This window comes from Emys orbicularis, chromosome 24 (genome assembly GCF_028017835.1).
Source record: "Emys orbicularis isolate rEmyOrb1 chromosome 24, rEmyOrb1.hap1, whole genome shotgun sequence".
Classification (NCBI taxonomy): domain Eukaryota; kingdom Metazoa; phylum Chordata; order Testudines; family Emydidae; genus Emys; species Emys orbicularis.
In genome coordinates this window covers 15,281,280-15,302,022 of record NC_088706.1, presented here as the reverse complement: position 1 = coordinate 15,302,022, position 20,743 = coordinate 15,281,280, and the positions used below count along the sequence as shown (strand labels likewise).

At 40.9% G+C, this 20,743-nt stretch overlaps 1 protein-coding gene across 1 annotated transcript in view; it reads right to left on the bottom strand.

Moving 5' to 3' along the window:
• The window catches only part of ELL (elongation factor for RNA polymerase II), an 85,038-nt gene that overhangs the window by 24,202 nt on the left and 40,093 nt on the right, over positions 1-20,743 (bottom strand). The window contains exons 2-5 of the mRNA XM_065422086.1: positions 19,883-19,930; positions 7,958-8,079; positions 4,959-5,122; positions 1,631-1,884 (exon numbers count right to left, since the gene is read on the bottom strand). Coding sequence (XP_065278158.1) covers positions 1,631-1,884; positions 4,959-5,122; positions 7,958-8,079; positions 19,883-19,930 — 588 coding nt within the window. The remainder of the gene's footprint in view (positions 1-1,630; positions 1,885-4,958; positions 5,123-7,957; positions 8,080-19,882; positions 19,931-20,743) is intronic.

The window sequence follows — 20,743 nt, the reverse complement described above, 5'->3', positions numbered from 1 at the left end:
CAAGCAAAAGATGAATTACAATGTACGTTACATGTAAATCACACAGTAATGTCCAATATGAAAAAAATAAGGGAAACAAAAAGCCAGTTTCTGCTTCACAAACTCCCCCAAAATATCTTCTATCAATACCCAGATCATTTTTCCCTGTTGCACCAACAGCGTGCCAGGTACTGTACAGACAGGCCCTGCTCAGAAGGTTTTATAATCTACTCAGAAAAAGTTCTCAGGATTTTTTTAATTGCTTTCCACATCAGCAAGTCCGGGGAACACCGCAGCTCCTGGGACCTGCACGCTCCATTCCCCCAGTAGTATCTTTTGAGAAATTAGACTGTACACTCAATACTATCACAGTCCTGTGTAGATAAAACAGCATAATGAACTGACACCCAGACACATTTGGGCAAGAAGTTAACACAGCCTGTGTTCTGTAGCTTATCTGTGTTTGCTTGAGGATGGGAGCACCACTGCTGCTGAGAGGTAATAAATTTACAAGTGATAAATTTCCAGCCAAGCCAGAGTTATCCTAATCATGTTAGTAGTGTTGTGACTACTATACATAGTAGCAACCTGCTAGAGGTTTGTGACATTATTAGTAAAAGATTACAGCAGACACTGTTCATTGAAGTTACACAACATTAAGACATTCAGGAGGTTAAAAAGAACTCAGAATGGTACTGAACATTGAGGCAGTAGTTCTAGTGGATTAAAATCCAGACTGAGAACCAGTAATGCCAGAGTTACAATCCTAATTTGGCTAATAACTTGCTGTATGCCCTTGGACAAGCTACTTCACCTCTCTGTCTCAATCTCACCAGCTACAGATGAAGGTTAACAATTCCAATACCTAAAAGACAGGGATGTTGTGGGGTTTAATTAAATATTGGTAATGTGCTCTGAAAATGTAAATACTATAAAAGCAGTAAAGATAATTATTACAAATGGCACATTCAGCTAGCACAAATAAAGTCGGAGTATTCAGGCTGGTATTACTGAATTGGTACAACTGGAAGACAAGCATTAACGTCTGGCATACATGAGAACATGTCTAGCAAGAAGCTGCATGATCTTCAGAGTTAAACAATTTAATACATTTCTTTAGCAGTAAAGGCATGATTTGAGAGAAGCTGAGGGACACAGTGAGCAGGGAATATATTTTCTCTTTTGGATGGAAAATATTGCATATGCCAATTTATTGACGTTATTGTTTTGGATGTATTATGAACACCTCTGAACCCTATCGACCATAGTTCATATCAATTCATACTCAAGTGTTACATGTTTGCCACAAAGCCAAAAAACAAGGAGAGGTCACAGTTCGGTATTAAATAGCCAATATACTGCAGTGCAATTTGAAAGTGTGGAAGTGACCAAAATGTCTGTCCTAATTTGGTAGATAATTTATACAAATTGGTTATAAACCCCTGAAAGTGAAAATGTTGAGGGGCTGCTAATGTCTCTCTAGAAAAGCCAATGTAACACTGCAACCTATCCCTTAGTCGATTCTTACCGGGCTCGGCCATTAAAGAAAATTAATCTATGGATCACATTAAAGCTGCAGTTTAAATATGGACTAAGAAAATCTGCCAACATTATGACACCACATGTGTCTTAATGATTTAGGCAAACTAACCTGTTGCAGGAGGCTGTCCAGCAAATCCTTGTCCTGCTGAGAAAGTCCATCCTTTTGCAATCTGAGAATAAGTTCAGGTTTCTTATAAGGCTTTAGTGCCAATAAGTGCACAACCCTATCTTTGAAGGGTCTCTGAGAAATTGCACTATTGCCTCTCTTTATTGCACTAGCGAGGTTGACTGGTGTTGGCCGTTTCCTAGCGGGAACAGCATCGGAAGCTCCTGGTGCAGGCTTACGAAACTGAACCTTTTTACCTAAAATGAGATGAAAACGTAGTGAACTGCAGGAGTCACCTTGCAAAGTCCAGTGTTTTGCCAATGTGCACATGTACATCATAAACTCCACCATGAAGCCCTGACAGACAACAATGGAAGACTCAAATACACACACTCCTGTGCCAATGAAAGTCCGGGACAAACATTCTGCGAAACCTAAGAAGATTTAATTCAAGCGTGTAAAAAGTAACTAAGTCCAAAGCAGCGTCATCACACACGGGGAACATGGCTATTATTGGCTACAAACTTGTCGAACTTCAATTCTCTGCTCACCAGTCCTTCCTTCTTCACAATGTTCTACATCCTCTACTTAGTCCAGCCAGATTTTTCCTGTGAAAAGCAAAGTCCCACAATTGCAATGTACAGCAGCGCTGCAATACAGAGGGATAAGAGCAGAACTGGTCAATGGGAGGCTCCCCCGCTGCTGATCTCAGCGAAACTCTTCTCCAGCAAATGTTTCTGTTTTTAGAACAATAGGAACTTTATGGGTCTGGTTCCACAAGCCTTCCCCAGAGAGCAAATACAAGGACATGAATGGGGTCTAACACTTAGATGACTAGACTAGCATGCATCATAACGACTATTTAATATGACGTTTCTATTTAAGTAATAACTTTCCGCCTCTTAATGAGCATTTGTGTACACTTGAGAACTGTAAAATAGTTTTTAACATTCAGTTCAAATCCCCCAGGAAAACTTCCTCAATTCCTTTTTGGGAGTTTTGTTTTTATCTATTTCCTTTTGATTATACCCTCTGGGCTTAAGTTTTTCCAGCTACCACATAAAGCCTGAATTTTTTTAAACTAGAAACTGTTTTCATGTGACGCAGAGACAAACTGCATCATTTACTGGAAGATCAGTCACCCCTCCTTCTAAAAAAACCCTGGGTTGTTTCCATATGGAAAACAAGAGCTTTCTTAATGAAAAGCCAGATTCTATTACTAATCATAAATGTGCCCCCATGACAGAGAATACAGTCTATAGAAAAGAAAACTAGATAGCCAAACCAGAGGCAAAAGTCTTCATATTTTGCAGTTTTATAGAAGCCATTAAAAAAATTAACAGCCATTTTAGTTCAAGCAAACAGAGTGATCTGATCTGGCATAAATGAAATCCAGCTATTTATTCTGACAATATTTGGAGATCTTATTTCAGCATGGCAGTTTTCTCTGCTTAGGAAACAATGTTTTCAACTGAGTCATCTGAAGATGCTGCTGACTGTGTGCAATGTTTGTTTATTCTACTGAAATGTAGGTTGCATAATTTTTTTAAGTCATCATTTCCTGGGTTCTGATTACACACATTGATGCAAGTCAATAAAGGCTGTTCCACTGGTGAGGTTGAGTGAAGATAAAAAGGGAGAGAACAGAAACGTCCACACATGTTGTTAAGCATCCAGAAGTTCAGAGGTCTAACAGGATCTAATTACTAGAAATAGGATAAGAAATGTCACAAGAACAGACTCGTCAGGTTTCTAGAGCTTGCTTGTTTTTTTGCCAGGAATCAAACACCAGAAATGTGTTTTTTGTAGCGTTTCCATTTACAGCTGGAACCAAGAGGTGGAGAGATACACACAAAATATACTTGATGTTAAACCAAACCCTTTTTAACCTCAACAAGCGTTATGTTCAAGGGTCAGGCTTATCCAGACTGCTCTAATTTTCACACTTAATGAAGAAACTAACTTCTTCATAGCAATCAGGTTGAGCTGCCCGAAATCGCTACATATACATCTCATATAAACATTAATTTAAAAAAAAAAAAAAAAAAAAAAAAAAACAGCTTTCCCTCCTCTTAGATCATATAAAGTCAACAAGTCACATACATGCTTGAGGAGCCTGTAAGTCAGATGCAATGTGCACCTTAAAAGATGAGGCTACTCTGAATACGCATCTTTAACCTTAGGCTGGAGAGCAGGACCCCGGACCCCTCTTCCCTCCCTTTCCTTGAATAAACCTAACTACTGTGCTCCCAGTCCCCTCCTCCTCCCCCCTCCTCACCCCCAGACATTTTGACACCAAAGTCTCAGCTTACACAGTAAGCCCCACCTCCACCCCCACCCTTGTGTGGCTTTGTCTTCATTTTATAAAGGGAAAAGTTCTAGTAAGAATTTTAAAATTTAAGTTTTATTATCCTTTCTTTCTGGGAAGCTGTTTGCTCATGAGCCTGACAACTTTATCCCTTTACTCTAATGGTTTTTCAAATATGAAGAGTTAAACAAAATTATTTTCTAGAGGACAGGAAATCAATGAATTTCCTTCCTGATTACTATCTTACTTCTCAGCTTTGAGCACTTGGCTGATAAAACTGTGAGTGAAGGTCAATTCTCCATTCTGCAACTCACCGTTCTGTTCATAGACATCCTCTGTGAGGAAACAAGTCATCAGATCACATGAGCTGGGAGAAGAAAAACCAACTGACTCATAAAAACTGAGACTGGGTCTTCTGGGTTGCACTAATTGTTCATGTTTTTGGCAGGGGATAGGGATCTGAGTCCAAAGAAAGCACCTCCCCACTCTAGTTTGGAACCCACTGATTTGTCCCCTCTCGCTCTTCCTTCCTAGTAGAGATTCTACCTTTCAGCTTGTATACTAGTTCAGTTCCCAGATGACATTTAATGGCTTTCCTTTCACTGCAGATGCACTCCAGGTATGTAGAATAGGACGGGTGGGTCATGGGTTGTGTACCTGGTCAGTCGGCCAGTAAAGAAGCACTTTTTGTGAAGCAGTACAACGATTTGGTCCCGGTAACAGAAATAAACGAAGACTCTCAAAAAGCAAACTATGTAAGGCCAATCCTCAGCTGCCATCTAGGAACAGAATGGTCACTGAGTATCTGACCCCTAGCTCTGCTATGCTCAGCATCTTTACTCTAGAGACGTTACCAGACCCTCATCAGACACTACCAGATACCGTTTAAAAGAAGATTTGTGAAGATGTCAGATTTGGCCAACAAACCACTTACAGTCAAGCCATGAATAGCCCACACAAACACTAACAGATGCCTCCTAAGTGGGAACCAGGTACAGCTCCAACAATCAAGTTGCTTCTTACCTACATATCTCCCGCCGGGTTTAATAACTATTGCACTTCGGCTGCGCGTTTCCTCCTCAGCTTGTGCCATGCTCTGCCTTGCCTTCTGGTAGGAATCATCAGTAGCGCACACAGTGATTTTATCCTGTATGCTTCCAAGACAATCCAGATGGATATTACCATTGCTGTAAAAAATAAATGATATCATCAGATATTCCTAGGATTAACATACATTTCGCTGTTGGCCTAGTAAGTGAGCCATGGAGAGACCTGAAGTTACCTGAAAGCAGCTATGCTCATCATGGCCTTTTGGTAAATGTCAGTTCCTTATATAACAAGCCATACCAACATTTTTCTATATATGCAGGGGGGGAAAAAACTGCTAGCGAGCTAATCAGTTTATTATATCAGATTCCTGCCAGCAAGTTATTACAGAAATAATTACACTCACATGGCTACGCTTCATCTAAACAGCTCAGACTCTTTTACAAATATGAATAAAGCCTAATATCCCTGTAAGACGACATCTTCATTTGCCATGTGGTGAAGCTGAGGCTCAGTGGTTAAATTGACCTGCGCAAAGTCACACAGGAAATCTGTGGGAGAGCCAGGAATAGAATCCAGATCTCCCAGCTTCAAGTCCTATGTCTTAACCACTAGACTATCCTTCCTCCACAGTGGATTTCTGCAAAATGGGTTCAAGAGAAAAACTTGCTATTCTCCAGCAGCCACTGAGCAGCAAGCTGTTTCTAAAGAGCTGAACCCTGCCAGAATAGTAAGAATGGAAAATTCAATGCAATGGTCTGTGACGCAAGCACATCAGGACTAGTGGATGCCTGAGCTTTCCAAGCCACTGGAGAATTAGGAACCTTTTCCTGTGTTCAATATCTTCATTAATGATCTGGAGGATGGCATGAATTCCATCCTCAGCAAGTTTGCAGATGACACTAAACTGGGAGGAGTGGTAGATACGCTGAAGGGTAGGGATAGGATACAGAGGGACCTAGATAAATTAGAGGATTGGGCCAAAAGAAATCTGATGAGGTTCAACAAGGACAAGTGCAGAGTCCTGCACTTAGGATGGAAGAATCCCATGCACTGCTACAGACTAGGGACCGAGTGGCTAGGCAGCAGTTCTGCAGAAAAGGACCTGGGGGTTACAGTGGATGAGAAGCTGGATAGGAGTCAACAGTGTGCCCTTGTTGCCAAGAAGGCTAACGGCATTTTGGGCTGTATAAGTAGGGGCATTGCCAACAGATCGAGGGACGTGATCATTCCCCTCTATTTGACATTGGTGAGGCCTCATCTGGAGTACTGTGTCCAGTTTTGGGCCCCCCACTACAAGAAGGATGTGGAAAAATTGGAAAAAGAGTCCAGCGGAGGGCAACAAAAATGATTAGGGGGCTGGAGCACATGACTTATGAGGAGAGGCTGAGGGAACTGGGACTGTTTAGTCTGCAGAAGAGAAGAATGAGGGGGGATTTGATAGCTGCTTTCAACTACCTGAAAGGAGGTTCCATAGAGGATGGATCTAGACTGTTCTCAGTGGTACCAGATGACAGAACAAGGAGTAATGGTCTCAAGTTGCAGTGGGGGAGGTTTAGGTTGGATATTAGGAAACACTTTTTCACTAAACCTTCCTTAGAGGTTTTTAAGGTCCAGCTTGACAAAGCCCTGGCTGGGATGATTTAGTTGGGAATTGGTCCAGCTTTGAGCAGGGGGTTGGACTAGATGACCTCCTGAGGTCCCTTCCAACCCTGATATTGTATGGTTCTATGTTCGTCCCCTATCACTGGCAAAGTGTCAGTAAAGTCACTGTAGCTTTCTAAGGATAAGAAAGGTAGGAAATTACAAGCATGGAAAAGGATTGTAGCCCAGATACTTAAGCCCTCCTGCAAAGCATTAACCTAAGACTTGCCAAGGATCTCACTGACAGACCCATTAACCCGTCACTTAGTTCCCAACCACGTTTTTCAGAGGCTCTGTGCACTGTAATGCAAAGGTTTTCTCCTTCACAGTGCATCCTCCCCAGCCCAATTCTCACTGAAGGCAGAGCTCTCCCTGAGGCACACTACAGGGCAGGGGAAGTGGGGGGGGAGGAAGCACATGCTGTTAATCACCTCTAGTAAGAGATTTTATACAGTACAACTAGCTTGTTTCTGCCCCAAGTCAGGCTGAATTTGGTCAGAAGTTTTGGAGGCTGGGATTTTCAAAAGCACTCAGTACTTCACTAGCTCTGCTGCCACTGAGGTCAATGGGTTTTTTCCATTGACTTGGGCACTTTTGAAATCCCACTTGAAAGCTTTAGAGGAACACTTTAAACATAAACAAGCACTATCTACCCCTGGAGCAAAAAATTGTGGTAGCTGTAAGGTTTGGGGTTTGTATTGAACGTAGAGAAAGGATTACTAACACTGTCTCTTTTGTAGTGCAGATTGGGCTATAATGATATATCACAGTCTCCAAAACTACTGACTGACATCAGACACGAACAGGAATCACTAGCCTTGCCTAAAAATTTCCCTGCCCTGCTACCATTTAGCTCCACTGAGGATAGTGAGGCAGGATACTTCGTGTGCACAGGCTGGCCACCAGCATTTTAGTCACCAAGTTTTCTAGACCTGCTGGTCTAAGTGGGGCTAGTCAGTGTGCGGGTTAAAATATTAGTGGCCATTCTACGTTAGCACCTCCACCATTGCTAGAGCTGAAATTTTAAGAAAAAGAAGTTTACAGACACAGAAGAAGCCTGTAAAAGAACAAAAGAATGTGGAATGTGAAGGAGGACAGCGGTAGTCTTTGAAAGTATCTGCAAAAAATCCAGAAAGTGGCTGGGACAGGTAGTCATTTTTCTGTGCATGACCCCTCTGCACACACACTAGGTCCCACAAAGGGAAAGCCTCCTAGAAAAAATAAAAACTTACTTTAAAGGCACATTTACATTTCACTTCTATCCATAGCGTAAGTAAAAAACCCTCATTCCAAGCAACAGGATTTTTTTTCCTTTTTGACGGACCACTCACCTGGATACATACTGCTGTATACAGTCAAAACTCCCCTGGGGGCTGTCCCTGCCAATATTTGAAAAATAAAACATGAAAGTTCGCACTTCCGTTTGGCAATCGGGCCTGGGAATAGTGATGTGCTGTTTGGAAAGAGAAAAAAAGTGGATCATTGGGAAGTCTGCTCTACCACAAAACACCAGACATTCAGAAGGTCACTTAGTGCTGTATTTCTCTTTAGTCACTTTCAGCACTTAACAAAAGTAACGTTTGTGAATTACGGCACAGAACATAGGAATGATGGCAAGCAAAAGGAGCAGTAGTAGGGGATTTTCATATAGTTAATGAACATTAACAGTTGCTTCTGTCTTCCCTTCTCCATCCCAACTCCAAGTCATTTTCTAGTTTTATTTATTTTCTCCAATTATACAGTACCAGAAAATGGCAATCTGGCCTTGGTCACAGAAGGGTAAGATGTGTGAGAGATTTAGAAATCGCGATAGAATGAGGGAGAAAAGCATTATGAACTTTTACCAGCAAATTCAATCTAAGGCAGTAGTTAGCTTTTTAAATTCTGGTTTACCACAGCAAGAGGGAATCCAAACCATCTGGGGAAGGTTTCTGAAGAGGTATACTTCCTATGGATTTTAACCTGCCAGCAGGTTCACCCTAGGGCTGTAGATTCTAGACTTGCCTGCATAGCTATGTCAGTTGGGATGTGATTTTTTGCCAACACAGCTATGCTGGTAAAAACCCTAGTATAAGTGCAGTTATATGGGTACGGAAGAGCTTATGGCAGTATAAGCTTACGTCAGTCACGGAGCCAGCAGTAAGTTATACTGCTGTAGACACTTTGATATCAGTGTAACTACATCTACACGAGGAGGGTTTTGCCAGTTTAGTTAAACTGGTATCGTTAAACCAGCAAAAACCTCCTAGCATAGACTAGACTTTAATGATAGATATTTTTTGGAGGTAGGAAGGCTTAGCAGTAATGCACCACTTAAATCTAGATCAAAGGCTAGACAAAGCCATTTGAAATATTTCTGCCAGATTCCAGAAAGATAAGCTGGAAAAATTGGCTGTGGTTTCAGAGCTCTTAGTAGTGAGAGGAGGTGCTCCTCTTGTCCCCCCAAAATTTCCTACAGTTATCAGCAGTTTTGCTGTTCCACCTGTGTGAGCCCTACTGTGGACAAAGCTGTTTTTAACACCATGTCACTGAGACTTCTCAGAGCAGGTCCAGATGATAAGGTGATAAGAATGCTGGTGAATACCAGTGCTCTGTCTGAACCAGTGCCATCGGTGTCACTACCACTGAAGGAGATGCACTGGTACTGCACCACAGGTGGGAACTTTCAGGGATTTTTTTCAGTGTGCTAGTGTAGATAAGGCTCTAATGTGCTCCTTCATGTAAAGCAACAGCCAGTTCCTTGAAATCCACTTATCTACCCCAAGCTCTAACGTATCTGGCTGCGGGATCAAGATTCACCAGCCCAAGCTTTTCTTCTCTAGTCTTGTGCTCTGCCAACTCCAGGCATTCAAAGATCATGAGTCAGACCCCCACACACCCAAAAAAATGAAGATTGTCACGAGTTTTTTTTTTTTTTAAGCCAAAAATTTGGGATTCTTTTTATTTGCTTTCTAGTTTTGGAGCTTAGAGAGCATTAGGGTTATATTTTCAAGTTGCTATGAAACCATAAGGACTAGAAGCATTTTTTTTTTTTTAACTAAATGAAAGCTGAGATTCTCACAATCACTTGATTCCAGGAGCTAGTGATTTAATAAGATACCAGGTACTGTGATACTCACAGTAAAGTTGCAAGAGCCAGCGTAGCCAGTTTTTGCAACACTTGGTACAGCTACAAGAACACAGCACCTGGTGCCAAAGATCTCCCAAGGGGTGCCCTCCTCACGCCAAGTAGCATGTAGTGCTCAAAGTGGAAGACAGGGAGGTGGGAGACACAGAGTAGAATAAAAGTTGCCACACACACAGGCTTGAAGAAAGAAAAACAGGACAGAGGCAGAAAATGAGCAAAGAGGAAATGGGCCAAACAAACAAACAAAAAATAATAATAATAAAAAAGAGCTGAATCTGTATGAAGGCATGGGTGGGGAGTGACAGCTATCTGCCAATCAATCACAAGGGGAGGGAGGAAGTCTCCCCAGAAGACACTGACAAACACCGCTCTAGGAAGTTGGTCCACCCTCATTCATTCATCCTCAAATCATGGTTGCTCTTGTCAGTGTTTAATTCAAACCAGTGTAGGCTGGGTTCTTTAAAATTAGTGATCTGGCACTAAACAGTGCAAGACAAGCCACTAGAAATCATGATTATTATCTCTTGATAGATTACAATTTCCTAATCAGGATTTCAGGCTCACATTGGAGCGTGACCCTGCTATTATATGAATCAAACATTCAGTGTGCTCTGCAGAGAGCCCTACAGATGACACTGGCATCAGCCGAACTTGTACCATTTTCTCATGGATAACGAATTCCCTGAGTCCTACCGCACTAGTTTTTCAACTGAAAGAGCTGCTTGTCTCTTTTCCATGTATGTTCTGTGCTCAGCATGGATTAGGGCCTTCCACAATATAAATGGTTTATAATTAAGATGGTTGCCAGCAGAGGGTGCAGAATGAATGTCCGTTGTAATCTATTTTCAGTGGTACCATACACTATTTAAAGTTTGACTGTCTATAAAGGCTTGTCTACACAGACAGTTAGTACAAAGGCTAGCCAGAGTGTGAACTGACAGTACACCAACTTGCCACAACACTAACTTGCCATGTGAACACTGGGGGACTTGCTGGAGCAGTGTTCATATGGTGAGTTAGTCCATGACAAGCTGGTGCAATGCGCCTGTACACCCTGGCTTCCTGTGCACTAATTCACCTTGCAGACAAGCCCTAAGTGAATTACTGGTTGTATCTTGTATCACCATACATGCATATATTTCACATCCATGTCTACCATGTCCAGCACAGCCAGGGGTCCAACTGGTAGCCATCTGCTGAATAATATAAACTCCACTTAGTAGGATCTATATGGCTTTCTGGGTGCTCAGAGGCACTTAGTTTTGGCCTCCAAGTACTGTAACAGCAGAGTGCTCTAACAGCCTAGGAACACATTGCTTATTATGTCTTACTACTGTTCTGGCAAGAAATGCTTCAGGGAGCAGGGCTTGGCAAAATGAGCGCCCCTAGTGCTTCTCCCCTACGCAAGTATAATTTCTACATTGACAAAGCTTGCCTGCCCCTAGTTCCTAGAAGTGGTTTTCCTCATTTCCAGAAGAGCAGGTAAACATCAAACGTCACTTCACACAGTTTGCAAATGTGAAACATGACCAAGTTATCCAATCTAGGAATTCACTACTTTAATGTAAATTCACTGGACTTGATTGGGTAGAATTCCAGCTACCAGCGCTCTACCAAGATATAAAGCCAACTCTTCCCCTAAAGTAAAGTGCAGTGGACTGAGTGCTGGGAACTTCTCAGCTATCAAACACATAATGGGTGACCAGGGGTTTCAACCTGTCAGTTTCCTCATCTGTAAAATGGGTATAATTCTGGCCTCTGACTAGTGACATGAGGGGAGGTTTGAAGATTTAAAATGTTAAGTGTCCTCTATTAATTTTTTTACACAGTTAATGTTCCCTTTTATACTACTAGATACACCAGCATGCATCGAACATAGACAAGATGATCTAGTGGGCCTTTGCTCTCTCTCTCTCTCTCTCTCTGTGGAACTGTTCCTTACAGTACATTTTCAAGTGTTTTGTCCAATACTAAGAAGAAACCAGATCAGAAATTAATGAGCTACTACAAATTTGACACTTGGCTATAACTAGACAATGATTGCTACTAAAGTCTCAAACCTAGCACTTCTGTAGAATTTCTCTAATAGTTACAAAGCCAGCGTCCTCCAGGGACACAATTGAGACTGAGGTGGCCAAGATCCGCAATTAACATTTACGTTAAAATTTGCTTGTTTCAGTACTGAAAAGTAGATTTAATGCAAATTGACAGTTATCTAGGAATTATTTTTAGCTGAAGCAGCAGGTTCTCCAGCCACCTAATCCACATAAGTAGTCTTCAAAAGAGCCCCAATGCTGGTGTTCAGTAATCACTCTACCATGTAACCACTGGTATTTAAAAATAGCCCATTTACAGATGTGACTTTTGTTCTCTATTACAAGAAATCACTGGAAACAAAACGCTACACAGATGAATGCAAGTTTCACTTAGAACATTACTGCCAATGCAAGTCCATGCCAAGAAGTGGAAAAAATGGCATGTTTCCAATTAAGTTGTTAGTCACACATTTTGGGTTTTTAAAAATACCTTGTGAAAATATTAAGATAAAGCTGCACAAAAGTATCAGAAGGAAACTTCAGATTTTAAAATTAATTTTAACTAGTTTCTTAACTGTTTTTCTCTCCTTGCTCTTTCCATTCATCACCTGCAAATCTGACCCAGCACTAACCCCCCACTCAGTACATCCTTTTACTGAAATAGAAACTATCTTCAGCAACTCTTGTACATTTCACAATAATTTGCACTGCAAGAACTGCCACCCTTGAGAACACTGATGTTGAAGCTTTTAAATTCTAATTTGGAACCGTCTCACGGAAAGAGTGAAAAGCGAATATTTTATGAAATATTAACAATAAAGTAAAGCGTGTTGATGATGAAAAATATTTATACAAATGTAACAAACTAAGTTCCTTCAACATCAGCCTCTTGAAGGAGCTTAATGAGGACCATAACAAGGCAGCTTATTTCAGCGATGGATCCAGAACCTTTGTGTACCTGCTTTAAGGCAGAGTAACACTTCAGCAATGAAGACCTATTTTTATTATTACAGACATTCTGAGAAGGCCGAAAGTTATAAAAACATTACATGGTAACACTGAGAACGTAGTTAACAAAACCATGCTAATTTGAAGATACACATTTCACAAGAGCAAGGATAATTTCCAACGTGTGATTAAAACGACCTGTCAAAGCTTTCAGGACCCAAATGTAATCTACCTGAGATTTGGAAGATCTTTCCTCCTGATCACAAACTAATAATTGAAAGCTGTCAGTCATATTTCAAGACAACAGCCGACAGCCTCCCTTTCAGCTTTGCACTCCCTAGACAATGAAGAACACTGCCATGCCTCGCTCTTAACCTGAACTTTTTGTGCCTCCCAACCTTAATATCATTTTAATTATGGAATAATGATCAAGACGAAAGGTATTTCCAGGGGATGAATGGACAGCTGGGAGATAGTGGTCTGAGGTACTTACTGCAAACATTACATGCTAATGAAAGAACGTGGACATATGGCTTATTTTAAAATGGGTAATGAAGACTAAAATGGCATGGAGAGCATGTCTAGAGAATTAATGCCAATGTAAAGGAAGATGCATTTGTCTTAAAATGTTTCTCACCCTCTCATTCCCCCTGCTCCCTCCCATCCCCACCAAAACATTTCTAAATAATTTGCAGCATTTTCTTCTCTGCAGGATGGAGGCATACAGGGAAAAAATGCCTCAGCCTTTAAAAACATGTGCTGCTGGAAACTGCATCTTTAAATGATATTCTCTCTTTGAAATATGTCCCAGATACAGAACTTGTGACCCTTAAAAGTTATGATATAAAACTCATCTCCATAGCAACATACATTCTGAGGTAACATACAACGGCAGCAAACAGGTGGGGGGGGGGGCGCAAGAGGATAAAGGAAGAATGGGGGGGGGAAATAAGTTTGTTTCAAAAATAATAGACCAAAAAAAGTATTCATGTGATCATTTGGATGTGAGGACTTGTTAATTACTGATCTTAGCTCTTATTTGTTCCGCTTGAATTAGAGAATTTACCAGAAATTGTTTAAAGCTAAACAGCTAATTCCTTAAAGTGAGGCTCTGTCCCGACGTATATGAATACTACATTTAAAAGCAGATGGTTACATAACTGCCAGCTTCTTGTCCTACCCAGCAAAGACAACAAAAAAAGACAAAGCTCCTTCTATCTGCCCCAATTGAGCTGGTTCTCATCTCCCTTCAAAGCTCTACCTTTGGCCTTTACTTGGCAGTGCAATTAATTACACAGTTGACAACAAGGCAATCAGAGGTCAACTCTGGGCTGCGAACAGCCTCTTTCCACCCTCAATGCCTCAGTGCAGCTCAAACCGTGCAGGTCTCTGTTTCACTCATTAAATGGCCATGTTAGAGGTAACCACACTGCTTAATTCCCTTTTCATTCAACATAGACTACAATTACAGGTGACTGACCGCTGTTTCCATTAAAAACTATTCTGTGAAGCTTTAAATTAGTGGCCAAAAAATTCAATAAAGTACACTAATTTTTTTCTCCTTAATCTGTTCTAATTATCAATATTTTTTTAAAGTATGTTTTATTTAAATTAGGCCAAAAACGCAATAGCTTTAAGAATGCTGGCCCCCAGTGATACTGGTAACTCTGCAATGTCAACTTCACTAAATAAAGGGACGCGAGAGGGAGGACAGGGGCTGTATTTTGAAGTTGTTCGGATGAATTTTCCCACTGTTAAATTACATCCTTGGAGGAGGAAGATAATGTAAACAGCTAGAAAGGGAAACTTCTTCTAACTCTTATTATTATAAAGCTCTACAGTGAAAATCGTATTTAGATCCTTAAAAGATGACCTGCCAAGGAGGAAGTTTGTGCACCTTGTTGGCTTCTTCATTGCAGGCAGGGCTGACGGCACTGCTGAATTAAGGCTGCCCAACACATCCCATTATAAGGCCTTGTTTTCAATTGCTTACAATTGCCAATCTTTAACTTTTGGGGCATGAATTTTCCATGCTGAGTGTCTGCCTCACGTGGAATTTTTCAAAAAAATTCCACCATCTATAAAGAAAGCCTGAAAGTGGCGCCTTCTCTGCATGCCTCCAGCACCCAAAACCAAGAAGGGGCTTGGGGTTATTTTTGTTTGAAACCTTACCAAAGCTATTATACCTTGCTTTCCCTGTTTTGTTGGTGGGCTGCAGAGCTAATGGGATTGCGAAACTACAAGGCACTGAAAGGTGAGCACCTGCGCAGGGAAGGGATTACTAGAGTTTGTTAACACCTATTTAACGCTCACATTTGGAAGATTTTCTTTGCAACCACATAAGGGCTAGAAGTGTAATATTTACAAAATGACAGCATAGATTCTGCTGCACACTTCTTTGGCGAGGGGTGGATTCTGCAGCAAATTCCATGGCTGCAGAATCACAAAAGAGACAGGGAGCTGAGCACAGCGTTTGAATTAAATTCTCATTTCAGCTACAATCCTGTGATGGCGAGTCAGAAGGTAAAACTTTGCTTCCAAGAAATAGACTCTGTAATTTTGCTCTACTTCATTTTCCAAGACAGTGAAACTGAGACACAAGATCCCTGCTTATAAGCTAAGATCTCTCTTGGAAACTGCCCCAGATATCCCCAAATTTGAGTACAAATCTGTTCCACCTCTACTAGGAACGTAGTAATTGCCATTCGGGAACAGACCAGTGGCCACATGGTAGAGTATTCCATCAACAAAGGGGAGTCCCACATACTTCAGAAGAAGCTGTAAGAAACTTTTCAGACAGCTACGGGATAGCTCCCCCAGGGAAAGTTTCCTGCTGACCCCCAATAATTAAAGCTTGACTGATGCTCTGAAACATGAGGGTTTATATCCCTTCCTTTTTTTAATTATTAATTATTATTATTATTTGCCATAAGAACTCTAGATATTCTTGTTACCAATAATCCTTTTTTGAATCCTGATAAGCTCTTGGACAGTGATATCCTGTGGAAATGAGCCTCACAGGTTAGTTATGTTGTGTGGAAGTATTTATTGGTTTTGAATTTGACACTTAATTTCACTGAAGGTCCCCTTGGTCTTGTATTGGAGAGAGGTACCTTACAGTACCTCTGGTTCTTCAAGAGGTGGTAGTCAGTATGGATTCCACTGCAGGCATAATGGGGGGAGCCACAACCTTCCCTCACTTCCCCTGTAATTCAGAGCCAATGTTGTTGAGGACTTTGAAAAGTGGGGATAGAGGGCGAGTTGTGGGATCCACACTGACAATAACATCTCGAAGAACCACGGTCATTGTAGGGTAAGTGACCATTCTTTCTTCAAGTACATGTCCATGTGGATTCCACTGCAGGTGACTGGCAAGCACAACTGCTCAGTACATGGGACTCTAAGCAGACGAGGCACCTGCTGTGTTCCTCTTTCAGTGGAATGAGCCCGTCACAAGATAGGTAGTGCTTGAAGCTCACAGGTTTCAAATCCGCCATGTTGCAAAGGCCTGCATCCGTGTCTGGCTGAACATTCACTCCAGATGGACTGATACTGTTACAGCAGTGGCATGTCAGAGACTCAGAAGAGTTCTGGACATTGTTATGAAGTGTTTAAATAAATGTAGCCAAAGCTAAGAACCAGCAAGTTGGACACTCACTAGGTTCCATCTTGCTGCCACAAGTAGTAAAAGGGAATGGAGGGAAGGTCTTGGCCTCCCCACCTTTTATGCCCTGATACAGGAGTACGAGGGGACATAGGGTGCATGCATGGCCTGGACGGACAGTTACTTAAAAAATCCAATCGCACATGCACACTTACAATAGGATCCACATCAACTTAAATCAGAGAACAGCGCTCCTGATTTCCTGTCTCTATACCATTTATTTTGTGTATTTTTAAAACGTGTTCTCTTATCTCCTCTAGGGGAAGTAGTCCCCAGTTTTTCAATCTGCATAGGACAGCAATTTTCCATGCCACCAATTCATTCCTGTTGCCCATTTCCCTACCCCCCTCTAAATCAGCTACATCTTTTTTTCAGATCGAGTGACCAGGACTGAACATTCCATGTGAGGCCAAACTATTTTTAGGAGGCATTATAGCATTGTGTGTGTTGTTCTCACACACATTCCCTATGCATGTTAACATTTTGTTTGCTTTGACTTCTGCTGCATGTTGAACAAAGGTCTTTATTGAGCTGACCACGATAATGCCCCACTTTTCCTGTGTGCATCCAGTTAAATACATCTAGAAGGTGTGTGAGTTCTAAATATTCCCTCCAACATGTATTTCACATTTATCAACATTGAATTTATTTGAATTTTTATGAAAAGACCTGTCATTTCCACTACACAACCAATCCCTATCAGTTCACTGAGTGGTCAGGAGAGACTGGCCTCGCTGTATATTCAGCCACATTGGAGAGGTAAATCATGTCATCACAACAACATGAGGTTTAAGACTACTACAAGATGACAGCCAGAGAATTCCATCGCAATCCAGCATCCCAAAGACTCCCTCGGGTTAGAGATCAGCATCCCATTGGGATGAGCTGGCAGCAGCAGGGAAGACTTCCAGAACCTGCTGGCCAACGCTGCAGCCAACGATTCAGTGTGAAATTATTTAAAATGAAAATGCCTTGGACGTAGGTACAAACCCTATTACAAAATCCAGGAAGAGATTTGTATACTTTTGGGGCTCATGAAAGTTAAGGTTAAACAGGGTTGGGAAGGAGCCAAACATACATTTGACAAAGTTCTCATCTTAACAAGGGAAAACAGCTTTAACAGGCAAATTATATCTGAGGGCATAAAGTGGGCCCTTTAAACAAAGGGATAAGAAATTGCCTTTACATAAGCAATTTAAAAATCTGACTTCAAATTTACAGTCCCATTCTGTGCCAACCACAACACTCTCCTTTGGGCTACATATTATACTCATATTTGTTTTCTTTTCCAAATAGCTCAGTAGCATTGTGCTGAAAGTGTTGTGTGCGCACCTGGGGGAAAAAAATTGTACGTTTTGCCGGCTATATATAAACTTTCGTTCAGTTAAATGCTGGGATTGCATTTCAACCTAAACTACCTACTTTGATAGAAGTTCTTATAACTTGGTTACAAAAATAAGTGTTCAAACCAGAGTATTTAGAACCATCTTGGTAATCGCTGATTAAATAGGCACTGTTGATTCTGTAGCCATTGTTGTTTGTAATTCTATTTAGAGAAGAAATTGTTCAAAACAGCTTTTGCCCACAACTTGGGCTCCATGTGTTCATTATCTTTATTTAGGGCCAAGTTCTCTCACACTGATGTAAACTCAGAATGACACAATTTACTTCAACTCATAAATTACATTGAAAGCTGCACATATTCAGCACTCTAAGGCCATTTTTTATTTAGGTTACTAAATATGAATTTAGGAGCTCAAGTTCAGGTACTCAGGTCAAAATTTTCAAAACCAAGTTTTAAAACAGGGACCATATTCAGTGTTTAGTTACAGCTGTGCAAACACACAAACAAGACAATGGGATCACACAAAGCAGAACCTGGTTTGTAGAAAGAACACAACTTGTTTCAGACTCCAGGGTAAGTCTGCACTACTAGTGATTAGGAATAAAAGTCATCCTGGAAATGGACCAAACTTGATCTGGAGTTAAGACATAGTGGGAATATCTACATGGCAATTACAAACAGCTGACTTGGGCTCCCAGGACTCAGGCTAAGGGCTGTTTAAGTGCGGTGTAGACATTTGGGCTCGGGCTGGAGCCCAGGCTTTAGGATCCTGCGAGGTGGGAGGATCCTAGAGCTTGGGCTGCAGCCCAAGCCCAAATGTCTACACAACAATTAAATAGCCCCTTAGCCCAAGTCAGCTGGCGTCTAACTGCAGCAGAAACATACCCAGTAAGGGAATGTACAGTGCCATTCAGAGTAGAATTGTCCTTTAAAGGAAATCATTTAAACAAAATCAAGAAGGGTATATACTATTAAGGCAGCTAGTCAATTCTTAGCTCGCCTTCCTATGCCTAAGCATGTCAACACATGATAATTAAAATGACTCAATTCTAAGACTCATGTAATGCTTCGATACAAAGAGTGCGTCAAGAACTGAGTAGCAGAATTGATGAAGAATTATTTTTCTTTTTTCTAGTTCAGAGTCCCAATGTTAAAAATAACACCTTTTGTATTTAAAGATCTACAAGTGACAGCTTTAAAATGTCTCAAAGTGTGGAGTTACTTTTAGTTGAGATCATGGAAATTTAGCCCCTCCATTGTCAGTAACTAAATAAGACAGTTTCATGCTTCCATAAACATCTGATGAATTCAGCAAAAGGAAGAGAAATTATAAAGGAACCAAGACTCCTGAACAGAAGAACTTTGGGCTATGCTCAACATAGGAGCTGCACAGTTGCTTGGGACTGACTTTATGTCAAGCCAAATATCACAGCGCACTAATAATTCAGTCTACCAGCATTATTCTGATTCACACCTCAAAATGTAGCATCAGAACTGCCAGGTTGGGTGAGGTGTTTCCCCAGGGCAAAGGCAAGGCTTCCATGAATTGCTACACTTATCACACATAGTAGTATCACTTGTATTTTTGATTTCCTCATTCTTCTTGGCAGCAAGGCTTTTTTAATGTGCCCCACCATGGTTATCAACAGTGATAAACAATGGTGAGAAACTGTAAGGAAAGGCAGTCTGTGTAAAAACACCCAATGCTCTCACTTGGACAACACTGTGTGCGCACAACTCAATGCTTTAAAAAAGAAAACAAAACAAAAAAAAAAAAAAACACATCACCCAGTAAGGTAGACTTTGATACATGCATAAGAACAGCCAAACTAGGTCAGACCAGTGGTCCATCTTGCCCAGTATCCAGTCTTCTGGCAGCAACCAGAACAGGGAAATTTCAAGCGATCTATCCCGTTGTCCAGTCCCAGCTTCAGGCAGTTGGAGGCTGAAGGACACCAGGAACATGGGAGTTAGCCAAGATGGTCCGGGATGCAATAGTCATTGATGGACCTATTCTCCGTGAATTTACCTAATTCATTTTTGAACCCAGGACAGATCTCACATAGGTTAACGTCAAAGCAGTCGGAATTCACACCCATGGGACAGCCTTCCAGCCAGACCCATACACAAACTTACCCCTTGGTTTCCTTGAAATTGGATTGTTGGTCTCAATGCAACAGAGTCCTACAAAACAAGGAAAAAACAGTTTCAGTCATAACATGCACTACCAAAAATATTCAAATAATTCAGTTTGCATTAACAAGGACACTACAGTATATATCTTTTGAAGGAAAAGGTACAGTGAACTAACCACAAAGTATTGCTACTGATCTTTTAAGTTGAAAATTTAATAGGGATTTGTCCCTAGAATAATAAGAAATGCCATACTGAATTAGACAGTCTATTATGCCATCAGTAGTGTTCAATACCCAACGGTAATACTTCGCACTTACAAAAAGTCTTTCATACATGCTTCAGAGGAAGGCAAAAACCCTATAATGCTCCTGGCACCTTTGAAATGCCACATATTGAATTCCTTCCTGATCCCTGTAATCATTAACTTACACCTTGAAACATTATATTTGAGGCACATACAGACACATTGGTTGTATATTTGCAATGCTTAAGTAGTTTGTAAGCCTACATTCTTAGTAGAGGATTAAGGGAAAAATCTGTTACAGCACTCAAATCTAGAATTTTAGGTAAATTATCATTCCACCTAACTCTTCAAGGTACTTAGCTGTCAGGTTCCTGTTAACAATATCTTACCGATGAGGTTGTGATGCTTTCCGACTGCCCACTTAAAAAACAAACAAACAAACAACAAACAGGTTTTTCCTGTGACACTAATTTGCTTTCATTTCAGGAAGTTGCACTATTGTTTGTTCAATCACGACCCTATAAAAAGTTCCTTATAACAGACATCAATTGAATTCAATAATTAAGTTTTATTTAGATTATGGATGCACTGTAATCCAAAAAACAAACAAAAAAAAA